A 13,347-nucleotide genomic window follows, 5' to 3' on the forward strand; every position below is an offset into this window, starting at 1 on the left:
TACAGGTAATGCCATATATTTAAATTTTTTATTTATTTTTATTTTTTATTTTTTTGCGGTGCTTGGGATTGAGCCCAGGGACTTGTGCTTGCAAGACAAGCACTCTACCAACTGAGCTATCTCCCCAGCCCATATATTTTAATTTTTAATCATTTTATTTCATCTGGAAATTAGATAACAAGTGACTAAAAGACACATGAGTTTGTTGTTGTTGCTGTTTCGTCATGGAAGCGTTCTTTTTTAGATATAGGTTAATGAAAGGCTCTGTGAAATTAGCACGTAATCCTTGAAAAAAACATTTACTGTACTTCCTATGTGTGAGTATGTAAATTAGCACATGCCACCTACTCAGGAAAAATGTTGCAGATTTCTTATCTCTTGAGAAATAGAACATTTGGCTTTGGAAATGTAACTTAATGCATTGGGACCACCTGCTGCAGTACTTAGGGACTTTGCTGTACTCTTTTCTTTTTTCATTCTCTTCCAGAATTGTTTTTGCTCTATGTCTTCAACCACTTTTCTCTTTACCTCCACCCGTGGTCCATCCATCCACCCCTCCATGTCATGAACACAGGTGGGTGCTGGTTCAAACTTTGGCTTAAGTTTTGCTATCATTTTATATCTTTTAAAATGCAAATATCTCCTAGAGGGTCAAATACAAATTAAATCACTTGATATATTAGAATTAATTAGTTTCTCAACTTCCTGTGGACATAAGAGCGTAGGAGATTTAGAATTTAAAGGGAGGGACTATTCAAAGGGAAAAACAGTAGATGACATTCCTTATATTTCATTCTAGTATAACATGTTACGCGCTGGAGTCAAGATACAACCTGACCACATGGGATCATAGGACTTTTACCAATGACTTGATCATTGTAGTGGCAGAATTCCTATCCTAATGTACCTTTAGAAATAAAAAAGAAAGACTCTCAGTATCCATAACTACTTGACAAAAGATGTATCTGAATCCTACCTCCCTCTGCCAGACACCTGTCTCTTCTCATTATAACCAGAGAAGTTCAGGCATCTAAGCAACTTGGTTTCTTTCTTCTTTTCTTACTTCATATATGTTCCTTCACTACTCCAAAGCATGTGAAATTTTCAGAAGTTGGCCAGCTCAGTCCCATCTACTGTGCAACATTTTCTCCAAATACCTTTGGTCTGATTTCACTTTCTGAGCTTTACTAGCATGTGTCTAGAATGCCTTAAGTTTTCGTGCATAGAAAGCTTCCATAAATGTGTGTATGTTTCTTGAGGTCAGTGACCTATATGCTATGCTTCTTCATTCTCATGGGACAAAATCTTGCTGATAAAATCAGGGACATTTAAGGTGGAAGGTTATCATTAGCATTTCCCTAAGGGCTATTCATCTAAGGGATGCTTAAAGCATTTCTAGACATGCTGATTTCAAAGTTAAATGTACTCTTTAAATTCAAGATTTCCCAGAATTCCAAGCATGTTAGTACATGCTGGGAATATCCAATGGAAATGCCTAATTTCCCTAATTTGTTTGAGAATGGAATCCATATTCCTAACCCTTTCATGAGAAATTTTAGCTTATTCTGTTCTCATTTTAGAGATGAGAAAACAAATATTTAAGTTTGTATAGTTATTTTTAGCAGAGTGAAGTCTAGAAGGGGGGTTTCTTATATCTTAGACTTTTGGTTTTTCAACCATACCATTCTGCTTTTTAAAAATTAATTAATTTATGGGCTGGGGATATAGCTCAGTTGGTAGAGTGCATGAGCAAGACCCTGGGTTCAATCCCTGGTACCAAAAAAAAATTAATTAATTTATTCATTCATTTATTTAGTTTTATAGATTGCATTTTGATTCATTGTACACGAATGGGGTACAACTTTTCATTTCTATGGTTGTGCACAATGTAGATTCACACCATTTGTGTAATCATACTTAAAAATAGGGTAATAATGTCTGTCTCAGTATATCCACTATCTTTCCTTCCCCCTGCCCCTCCTGCCCCATTCGTTCTGCTTTAAGAATGAATATTATGAATATTTAATGAAGTTATTTTATAAGGGATGCTGTTATTTCTTTGCATGATATATCTGAAAATATTGAGGCCTAGAACTATAATGGAGAAAATAGGTGCTCTAATTTGATTCTTTCAAAATTCATTTAAGATAGTCTTTTACTATTCAAATGAAGACAATGGGAAATTGAAATCACAAAGACTATGGTTTTCAAAAATATTAAAAATATATATATTTTAAATTTCTCTCAAGGAACTTAAGAGACTGCTGAAATTTAAATAATAAACAAATTATGTGTGCATGTGTATTTGTGTGACACATAATGATTATTATCATGTATTTTTTCCTGAGGAATAAAGGTGGAGGCTGAAAAATGGCATAATTAAATATTGTGTGAAATCTCCACTAACTATATAATATCCATATACTAGTATTAGTTTTAAGTATTAGTTATTAACTATTCTTTTATATTTTAATTTAATTTTTAGGTTACTCTTCTCTCACTTTTTCATTTTGTTCCTCTTCTTACAAAGTATTCTTTTAAATTACTTTTAATAATTACAGAATATATTTGGCAATCATGGTAAGAGTTTGATTTGGGATTATATTTTTGCTTATCTGGAAAAACTTTTATTGAAAAAATCTTGAATGAGAGTTAGCTGAATTAACATTATCTCTATCCCTCCAAACACTGGATCTTTTAGCTCTGAATCTAAAAGATTAGTGTCTTTTAGTTGCAAGTCCAAGTTACTAATCCTTACTCAGAAATGAAACTACATAACTTTAAAGGACTTACTAATAATATGTGTGGTTGAGTGACTACTAATCATGTTGAGATCAGGTTTGACTAGGAGTAACTGCCAAGGTATGCAATTGAAAATTATAAGTCCTGAGTTTGGCACGGGCACCAGAGAGCAAGTTTTACTTCTGCATTTGGATTTGTGATGTGGACTAGTTAGCTTCCTCAGAGCACTGGACCTTAAGGTTTTGGGCTTTGAAAGATCATGTGAGCACTGCCCATATGAGGCTTGAAAAGGTTAGCCCAAATAACACATTTTTGCAATCTGTTGCCATAAACTAATGCCAAATGCAAAATCCAATAATGCATATGTCTGGATATTGGGAACATATATGTAAATAAGGGAAGTGCATTAATCTTACACTGTGACTTGTGTTATGAGTTCTTTTATCACTTATTTTGAAATCACTTACATTTTATTTTTGTTACTTTTGCAATGCCTCATTTTTCTTCTAGCTATTCTCTAATCCTTTTAATTTAGCAACCACATTTATAGTGGGTTATTTAAGAAAGTTTCTTAAACAACCTATCAGTTGCTAAACTGATAAATCCAATCAATCAAGTTGTATAAGAATAAAACTATTTTAAGTAAAAGGACAAAGTTCATAAAATGAAACAAAACAACCTTTGATAGATGGACAGTAGCCACTCATAATTCCTTGTGACTATGTGCACTTAAGGATTTATTATTTAACATTCAGGAAGCACCTTACTTTACGACTCTTTCATTTTATTCTCATCTGGGAATTTTTGCTGTTAAAGATAACAGACAAGATGCAAATCTATAGTCTACCTCCTTCTTAGGATTTTCTTTGGGAACTGATTACAAATGGGATTTTCTTAGGGGAGATCTGGCTAGAAGCCAGGCATGCAAAGCATGTCTACAGAAAAACAAGCCAGAAAAAGGGAAGGTCAGAAACTTGTTACAAAATTTAAGGGAGATAATAGGCTTAAATAACATATTCTTTAACCTTCTCACCCCCATGTATCATCCAAAACCTCTTATCATGTTTCCTGATAAGCAGGCAGAAAAATAACTGCCTTAGGCTAATTAGGAAAAGTTCAAAGTTGAGTAAAATAATTTTTGGAATAAGTTATTCAATTTCCTGTTTGTCCTTTGGTATCCTTGAGGGATTAGTTCCAGGACCCTATGGATACCAAAATCAGCAGATGCTCGGGTCCATTATATAGCATAGTATAGCATTTTTATAGAACCTACGCACATTCTCCCATGTACTTTAACTCATCTCTAGATTGCTTATAATATCTAATAAAACATAAATGCTATGTCTGGGCATGGTGGAGCAGGCCTGTAATCCCAGTGGCTTAGGAGGTTGAGGCAGGAGGATTGCGAGTTCAAAGCCAGCCTCAGCAACTTAATAGACCCTAAGCAACTTATTGAAACCCTGTCTCAAAATAAAAAGGGCTGGTGATGTGGCTTAGTGATTAAGGACCCCTGGATTCAATTCCTGGTACAAAAACAAACAAACAAACAAATAAAAAAACCCAACCCCCCCAAAACCCAAACAAAACAAAACAAAAAAACACAAACAAAAAACAGCAAAAAACTCTGTAAAGAGCTGCTGTATCATATTGCTTAGAGAAGGATGACAAGAAAAAAGTCTGAACATGTTCAGTGCAGATGCATTTTTAAACATTATATTAACCTGTGGTTGGTAGAGCCTGCAGATGCAGTATACATGGATGTAGAGGGCTATGTTTACAAACAATGACATAAATCAGCACAATTCACAATAGCCAAGTTATGGAATCTGCCTACATGTCTATCAACAAATTAATGGATAAAAAAAAAAGTGGCATACGTATAAAAATGAAGCTTCATTCAGCTGAAAGGAGAATAAAATTATGTCATTTGCAGAAAAATGTATGGAACTGGAGATCATAATTTTGAATGAAATAAGTCAACTCAGAAAGAACAAGATTGTTTGTCTTCTCTCCTATGTGGAAACCACAAGAAAAACAAAAAGAAAAAAGGAGAGTCCAAGAAATTAGAGGGGGGAATCAGTGGGGTAGAAGAGGGTCTGGGCAATGGAGGAGGGTGAGTTAGGGGAGGTACTAGAGAGTGAAATTGTTCCAAGTTATGTTTTTATATATGCACAAATATGCCACAACAAAACCCACCATTAGGTTTAATTAATATGCACCAGTAAAATGACATAATTGGAAAGTATTTTATAGGGATATTAAAAAGTACTTGTGCACTGAAGTGAGAGTTATCCCTCTTGCATATTTTATAACCTTGCTACTCAAAGTATGGTTTCTGAACCACCTGAGTGTTTTTGGAAATGCATGATCTGGGGTCCTTCTCTGGACCTATTGAATCTGAATATGCAGCTTAACAAGATCCTCAAGTGATTTGTTTACACAAATATGTTTGGGAAGTACCACTGAATAATGAATCTTGTGTCCCCCCCTCCACTTCTGATCTGGCCAGATTCTTGGAGAAGACTTAATGGTCTGGACAATAATTAATGTGGTGTTCTATCTTTTTTTCCCCTACCAGCTGCATGCTCCTAGCCCATCAATGCTTGTTGTCCTTAGAAATGATTATACGTTATAATCGACTTGTTGGTAACACATACATCTACATAAACTGTCACTGGAAGGTTGTCTTTAAATAACATTACACAACGTACTCCAAAGCTATGGTGTGTGACTGGAATGTGAAGCTGAGACAAGCTACCAACTTTTTAATCAAATAAGCCTACAAGAAATATTACCTTTTCACCACTAGGTGGAAATAGAGTAATTTTGTGTGTAATTTTTCATGGCTACAATCTGTTGGAGTATTTTATAAGGTCAGAGGGATTTAAGAAATCAGGCTAATTCTTATCTCCTAAATTTCATGGATGATAAAACTGAAGTTGAGCAATATTAAGTAAAGTTACATCTATCTTACAAAAAATAATCTTCTAGAGCTACTGGAGGAAAAGTTGCTTGTAATTCTTGATTCTTCAGTTCTTCTTATCTGTTAGAATAATGTGTTATTATCTTCCAGCAAGAAGGAAGACATAATGGGGCACCTATGTTACCTATGTGCTATTACTAAAAACAATGACTAGAGAAGTCACTAATGTTAGTAAAAATAGACTAGGCTAAAATTATTGTTCCTTGTTTCCTATATTTTAATTAATCCCAATCAAGTGATAAGTCTCCTCTGGCTATCCAATGAAGAAACACACTCGACAATCCCCATAAAGTCATATGAAACTTCAATCAATTCATTTTCACAACATATTTTATTTCTTACACTTCACATTGGGCTCAAGTTAAGCAACCTAGAACATGGCTTCCCTTAGCTGGTGAAGGGAGTACTTAATACTTTTCGGAGCTTGGAAAAAAAAAATATGATTGCACTAGGTTCTTTTTAATACGCCTCAAATTCTAATATTTTGATTCTCTTCCTTTCTTAAGAACAGATTGGTGTACACGCACACACACACGCACACACACGCACACACACACACACACACACACACACACATCCCTCATCTGATCAGATGAGGCATGTGAGAACAAGGCATTAAACGTGTTTTCCGAGTGGCAGAGCAAGCACTGTGCCCTTCTCTGTTACATGGGAGACACTAAAAGGTTTGTTTAGCCTTATTCCTTTATTTATTTAACCACAAAAGGATTATTTATTTAACCACAAAAGGATTATTTCTACTCGTGACAACTAAGACTGTGTTTAAAAGTTAGGTTTTAGGTAACGTCTTAGGTTGAGAGCTATCTCTGAAGCACTTAAGTTATCTCATACGCCATTGCCACTCTCCTTTGCTACTTCTTTAACATGGTTGATTGTGATAATTTAAAAATTAGTACACTGGTACTGAATCTTGACTATTACCATGTTGTATGCAAAAATGGATAAGATATGTTGAAGGAGCACATTCAGAACAAAGGAGCTGCCTTCCTAGGAGCTTTCCAGAAGCTGGCAACCTGCACCACGGAGTCAATGATGCACTTAGTTTCCTTTGGAACAGCAGTTCTGAAGTCTGGAAGGGATCTAAGAAATCAATTCGTCTAATTCTCATTTCAATTTCATAGATGATAAAAACTGTCTTGGGTGTGAGATATGCAGATCCCCTTGTGGGTACAATCACATGACCTGAGCCATTCAGTGTATAAATGACACCACAGGAAGACTGAGGGGACCCTCAAATTAGGGCAGGTCTTTCAAAAGAAAAAAAAAGCAGTGCAGGGGAGGAAATGTCTAGAGCATGTTGGAAGAGAACATTTGTGTTGAGGATGATACAAGAACTGGTGTCTTGGCATGGTGACTGTGGCTTCTGCTCTTGGCTTCATCACAAGTACGTGAAAAGGCAATCAGGTGTGGTCCTATTTCACAAGGTCTTGTGTAAGAAGGGCTTGGATGGAGATTCTGGTTTTACCACCATGCAAACTTTTCTTGCCTTATTCTGTCTTCTGAAAAGTTGGAGTAACATCCCTTAGCAAAAGTGTAGAGGAAACTAGAGTTAGTGGATATAAATGCCAGGAAGCACAGCATCTAACATGTAGTAGATAATCAATTGACACCATCTCCAAGACAACAGTCAGCCTTCATAGCAACCTCACCTCACCAGATCTCTCTGCCAACAAGGATACCATAGCAGAGTTAGATACTGCAAATAATTATTAGGATTGGAAGTGAAAAGGAAACTCACTGGAGTCTGAATGCTTAGGAGTCTGAGAAGAAACTTTAAAGGGCTCAGTCAGTGGGCCGTGGGGCTCAGTGCACACCACTTCAAAATGACTGTAGGAAACCAGAATGTGCTACCCCCACATATACTTCTTTGGCATATTTTGAGTTGGTTATTCTGAGAAACTGCAGATACAGGAATAGCTTTGAAAAGCTGTTCTTTGTAAAATAAATGCACATCTATAAATGAAATCTACATTACCAGAGATGGTTCTCAATTTAGTATGGGATTATCTCCAGATAAATCCATCATAAATTGAAAATACTATATAAGTTGAAAATGCATTTACTACATCTAACCTTCTGAACATTATAGCTTTGCCCAGCCTACCTTAAACGTGCTCAGAACCCTTATATTAGCTCATAGTTGAAGAAAATCATCTAACACAAAGCTTATTTTATAACAGTGTGGAAAATCTCACTCTATTAAATTCTATACTGGAAGTGAAAAAACAGAATGGTTGTATGACTGTTTCAGTAACAACTTTTATTCTCTGAGACTTTATTGCACCACAAGACAATCTTTATTCATACAATTCCTCCACTCACCTTCCTATAACTTGTGTGGCCACTACAAACTGAAGCCCCAAACTATTTTCTGTAGCTCTGGACGCTTCCTGAACTTCAATGATCTGACCTTTCTTGGAGCCTTGTGTTTTGTGGGACTCCTGTGTATATGAATGTGATTAAATATGGATTTTCTCCTGTTAGTGTTTTATGTTATTTTAATTCATAGCCCAGCCAGAGAACCTGGAAGGGTGGAAGGAAGTTGTTTTTGTTCCTCTACAGGGGAGTATAAGGTAATAAACATTCCTGAATGGCAATGATAGTCGCTTAAAACTTCCCACAGAGTTTTAGTTTACAAACCGAATTTCCTGAGATATTCCCTGTCTCACCCAACAGCTTCTGATAAAACTGTCTAGCTCAACTCCAGCATATACCAACCAAGAGGACCTCGTGAGGAGAGGGGTAGCCTGAGGGTGGGGAAAGCACTTCTTAAAGCAGGATGTGGACTGCGGACACATCTTTGTCCGCTGACAAGAGTAGAAGGTTAAGGGTTTATCAATCAACCCACCAAACAGTAGATCCATCGGTTCCTTCCAACCACGTCTGGTGAAGGCTAATCGATTCCTCCAGGTATTTTGGAAGGAAAATCGCGCAGCTAGGCGGTTCGACCCTGGTGTGCAGGGCAGGCGCCCAGGGCTCCCAGTTGCCCCCTCGAGTTTCCTGGGTGTGCGGAACCGCCAAATCGTGCAGTGGCTGGCGTCCAGTGAGGCGTAGGTTGCGCCGGGCGAGTCCCCGCTTGCAAGACCAGCAGAGGGAACCCTGCGTTTGCGGCAGGTGGAGCCGATTCGCACCTCCAGACCCCGCTAGGCAAGCCCTAGGGGCGCGGGGGGCGGGGCTGAGGTCGGGCGAGACGTGCCTCCCATTGGCCGCCCGGCGCCGCCCAGCGCCGCTGCCTTTATAAAGCCGCGTGGCGCCTAGCGCAGCACAGCACGCTACCCGCGTCCGAGCCGCTACGCTAGCCGAGCACACCAGCCTGCCCGAGCCCACCATGGCCACCATTCAGCAGCTGGAAGGAAGATGGCGCCTGGTGGACAGCAAAGGCTTTGATGACTACATGAAAGAACTAGGTGAGGCACCCGGCCCGGCAGCGTGCACAACGCCTGCAACGTGGCATGTGTGTGGCCGTTTTGTCCTTATGTCCCCATCAGCGTGCTGGGATCCGGGGTGGGGCAGAGATGCTCGGCTCCTTACCTGCTAATCCTACCATCTCCTCACCACCAGTATGTCCCTGGGTGCAGAGCGGCGCAGCACCACGCGGACAGTCAGCTAGAAGCGCGGAGCGTCCGTGCCTCCGGGGATTCCGGAGATGTTCAACCTCGTGGTCCCCGCGCCACCGTCTTCTACTTCTTTCCCCCTCGCCCACGTGGCAGCCTCCCGGCATTGCTTCCAGTTCTTTACCTGGCGCGTCCCCGCCTACAAGCTGTACTAATTTTGACCACCTCCAGGCAGTCCCCCTAACTTTCCCTTTTTCTTTTCCCGCCACCCATCGTCCCCGCCTTCATGCCACCATTCTTTCTCCCATCCGCCTCATCGTGGCAACACCCACTCCCTTTTCCACCCTGCCGTATCTTTTTGTAACTCGATGGCGCACAGGTTCCCTTCCCCCGTCTCCACTCGAGACGGTGTGGCAGGGCGCGGTCTCAGCAGAAATCCTGTAGAGGCTCCGAATGGGGCTTCAGCTTCAGCTTAGGTGCTACTTTTGGCCGTATCTCACGCAGATCCACTGCCCTATCTCACCGGGTGAGCCAGGCCAGTAGGGTTGGCCCAGTTCCCCTTGGAGCACCGGGGATTCCTAGTCTCCTGGCCTGGCTGGGTGTGGAGCTGGCTGTGCTGATACGCTGCCTGCATTGCCAGAGGAGGCGCCGCAGTGGGCGGGCGGTGTGTGGGAGGAGCTCGGTGAGACAGACTGTGCCTGGGAATGGCCTTACTGCTTTTCTGTTCTGAGTCTGGAGGGTGAGAGGCACGAGTACAGTGGGCTTAGTTGGAAAACTGTAATTAGAAACTGCTGGCCTGCGGCTTTTGCTTACTGCTGCAAAATGGGTGTGGCCCCACGGTTTGCACTTGAGTCCTTAAAGTCTTCAAAGAAAGAATGAGTCTCTGTGTAGGAAGAGTCTTTCACTGGAAATAGTACTTCATTTTCTATTGCTGTCCTTTTCTAAACCAGTGTCAGCAATTGCATGGAAATTGACATTGTACAGATAGCAAACAGAAAGTAGACCTTTGTCACAGGCCATTGGGAAGTGGGATAGAGTTAGTATTGCATGTATCTTCTCTGGAAGGGGGTTTTCCAGGCCTGAGGGACTGCTGGGAGTAGGAGGCTGCTTCAGAAAACGATATTTAAGGTAGCAATGTTAACCTGATTGCTTGCTGGTAAAGTCACTACGGTGACCCTCTCTTGACATCTTCTCACGGAGCACTTCAGAATCACTCCTGCACCTGCCTTTATCCAAGACAGTGTGTGGTTAAGGCTGGTTTGTGGTGAATCCTGAGTGTATTTACCCACACCACCAGTGAAACAAGAACACTTGTTGCAGTGACTAACATGACTCTGGGAAAAGCCATTTATTGTACTCTTTCAAGACATAACAGCCTTTGTGTCCTCACATGTGAAGACCAAATAAAGGACACCAGTTCTCTGCCACAGAAAGTGCATGTGTGCTTAGGGTCAGGATGGCTAGTGTCCAGAATTTGGAAGTCATGAAGGTTGTCAAGGCTATTAGGGAGCAGTCAAGGTGTAGGAAGAACAGCGCCCATTTATTTGTCCAGAGTGAGAATAATGACTCAACTAAGAACAAAAAGCCATCAGCCTTGAGGTGGTAAAAGAAGGCTCCAACGGACACTGAAAGCCTGGTTGAATGTTCTCAAAAAGACTCAGTCTGCTTACAGTGTACTCTTATTTATGAAACAGGGATTTCACCTGGATCTAAAGTTCCTTATGGATGTTGACACCAAGGGGGGGGGGGAGCAGATTAATATATAACAATGTGAAACTTCATAGCTGTATGACTATACTAATTAATAGACTATAGAAAACAAAAATCAATTCAAATGCATTCAAATAGTATAATGTTTTGAGTTACTCCCACAATCTGGATGCTAATAAATGGAAAAAATCTTACCCTGGAAAACAGAAAATATTGTATTGAGTTTTACAGCTTTGAAGTGTTTTCTGTTTTCCAGGATAAGATTTTTTTCCCCCCATTTATTAGCATCATGATTGTGCTGCTAACTTAAATTGTCTAAATATCTCAGAATTGATTTTTTTGTTTTTGTTGTTTTGTGTAGTCTATTAATTATTCATCAACCGCCTTTTATGTGCCAGACTATATGCTGGAGTCAAAATACCATGATTGGCAGAATCCAGTGCATATAGAAAAAGATGAGAGAACTTCAGGTTTGCAATTTTGAATCCTTTATTTTTACCTTCAATGGACCGTTTTGAATACATAAAGGTAGAGAGTAAAGTCTTCCCTAACTTTCTGAGGGCCAGTGTAAATATTTGTAATATGCTGGCACATGGTAAGCACTGAATATATGCTCAAATAAATGAGGATATGCCAGGCCTAGTGATTGCAATTGAATTATTGCTTTTATTATGTAAATTATAACTGGTCTTCTGATATTTACCATGATTTGACATTCTATAGGAGTGGGACTGACTATGCGGAAAATGGGCGCAATGGCCAAACCAGATTGCATCATCACCCTTGAAGGCCAGAAGCTCAACATAAAAACTGAAAGCACTTTGAAAACAACACAGTTTTCTTGTACCCTGGGAGAGAAGTTTGAAGAAACTACAGCTGATGGCAGAAAAACTCAGGTCCGCTATAATATGTTGTAAAATCACTGAAGCTTCTAGAATGATAAATCATATTGATGACATTTTAACTGTGTATAGTCAAAAACTTAATGAAAGAATTATTTTGTGAATTGAGTTTTGACAAATTAGTAAAAGTACCAGCTTCATAGAATGAGTGTCTTTTATGAGCTTCTAGATTAAAAGCAGAAAGTTTATTGCGAGTAAAGTCAGTATGGTTGGTGAAGTAGATGCAGAAAGGAGAAGATGAAAAAAATGTTGATTAAGGAGGTTATGAGTCATGCAAACTCATATTTCGGAAGACTAAAACATGTACTCTATTTTGGCAGACGGTCTGCAGCTTTGTCGACGGTGCATTGGTTCAGCATCAGGAATGGGATGGGAAGGAAAGCACAATCACAAGAAAATTGAAAGATGGGAAGTTAGTGGTGGTGAGTGTCAAACTGCTTACATCTTGTCCTTAGAGTTGCCAAAACTTCTACATCATTGGTCATGAGCAAAACTAAGCTTGGGCAGAAGAAAATGCAAAATAACAAGTTAAATACAAGAACTCTCATTACCAAGACAGATGTTGGTAGGATAGAGAAGCAACATGACTTAACATGGGGTGAAGCTGGATCTGGGTTTCCTCCTCTACATCACCACATAATCTCAGCAGAGAACCAAGCTGCCCTCTTGGGTATACATTATTCCATTTCTTTAAAATGAGGCATAATATTTGCCAAGACCAAATGAGTAATTTAGATACAATATCCAACACTTTAGTTTCCAATAGAGTATATACATATTGTTTAGTATAAACTAAACAATGGGTTCTATCTTCTCTTGAATCTAGGAATCCTAAAGACAGGTTGTTTCCTTCTGTGAGGTAGATTACAAGATGTTTTAGGATTCTGATTCTAGCATTTCATTACCACTGTGACTCTGGAATGTAAAACCCGCCTAACTCTTTAATATCGTTCTTTTTCCTAGGAGTGTGTCATGAATAATGTCACCTGTACTCGGGTCTATGAGAAAGTAGAATAAAAATTCCATCATCAGTTTGGACAGGAATTAGCTGCAAGAATGAAGAAGCTCAGTTCAATGAGCAAATCTCCAGATTGCTTCTTTTTTTTTTTTCCATTACTGTGTTCAATTATCTCTATCACAAACATTTTACATGCAACTATTTCAAAGTGTTGGTTTAACTAAGCTCATCCCTTTGGTTAGTAAATAAATGTGTTTGTGCTAATACATGTTGTATGTATTCTTTAACTTTATAGGAAACTAATGATATATTTAATAATTGTGAATTGAATAAATTCTGAGGTAGTCTTGAGGGTACTATGTTGTGCTAGTGATTTATATGTAGAGCTGCTTTTGCAACAATACAGTATAGATCATTTAAGTTTGCTGTACACTATTTGAATTTTGTGTTAACTCAAGGATTTTACATCTGTTAGAAATT

General features: G+C 39.2%; 1 protein-coding gene across 1 annotated transcript; it reads left to right on the forward strand.

Moving 5' to 3' along the window:
- The first annotated feature begins 8,991 nt into the window (after window positions 1–8,991).
- Window positions 8,992–13,133, forward strand: FABP5 (fatty acid binding protein 5). The gene is made up of 4 exons (XM_079100960.1): window positions 8,992–9,150; window positions 11,731–11,903; window positions 12,230–12,331; window positions 12,873–13,133. Exons 1-4 carry the CDS (start codon window positions 9,072–9,074, stop codon window positions 12,924–12,926), a joined length of 408 nt encoding a protein of 135 aa, XP_078957086.1. The 5' UTR covers window positions 8,992–9,071; the 3' UTR covers window positions 12,927–13,133.
- Window positions 13,134–13,347: the final 214 nt, after the last annotated feature.

The sequence above is a fragment of the Sciurus vulgaris genome, assembly GCF_902686455.1.
Source record: "Sciurus vulgaris genome assembly, chromosome: 1".
NCBI classification, from domain to species: domain Eukaryota; kingdom Metazoa; phylum Chordata; class Mammalia; order Rodentia; family Sciuridae; genus Sciurus; species Sciurus vulgaris.

Coding starts and splice junctions, on each gene's coding strand:
- FABP5 (XM_079100960.1), top strand. CDS start 9,072: ATGGCCACCATTCAGCAGCTGGAAGGAAGATGGCGCCTGGTGGACAGC. Junction 9,151..11,730: donor TGACTACATGAAAGAACTAG/GTGAGGCACCCG, acceptor GACATTCTATAG/GAGTGGGACTGACTATGCGG. Junction 12,332..12,872: donor AAGATGGGAAGTTAGTGGTG/GTGAGTGTCAAA, acceptor TCTTTTTCCTAG/GAGTGTGTCATGAATAATGT.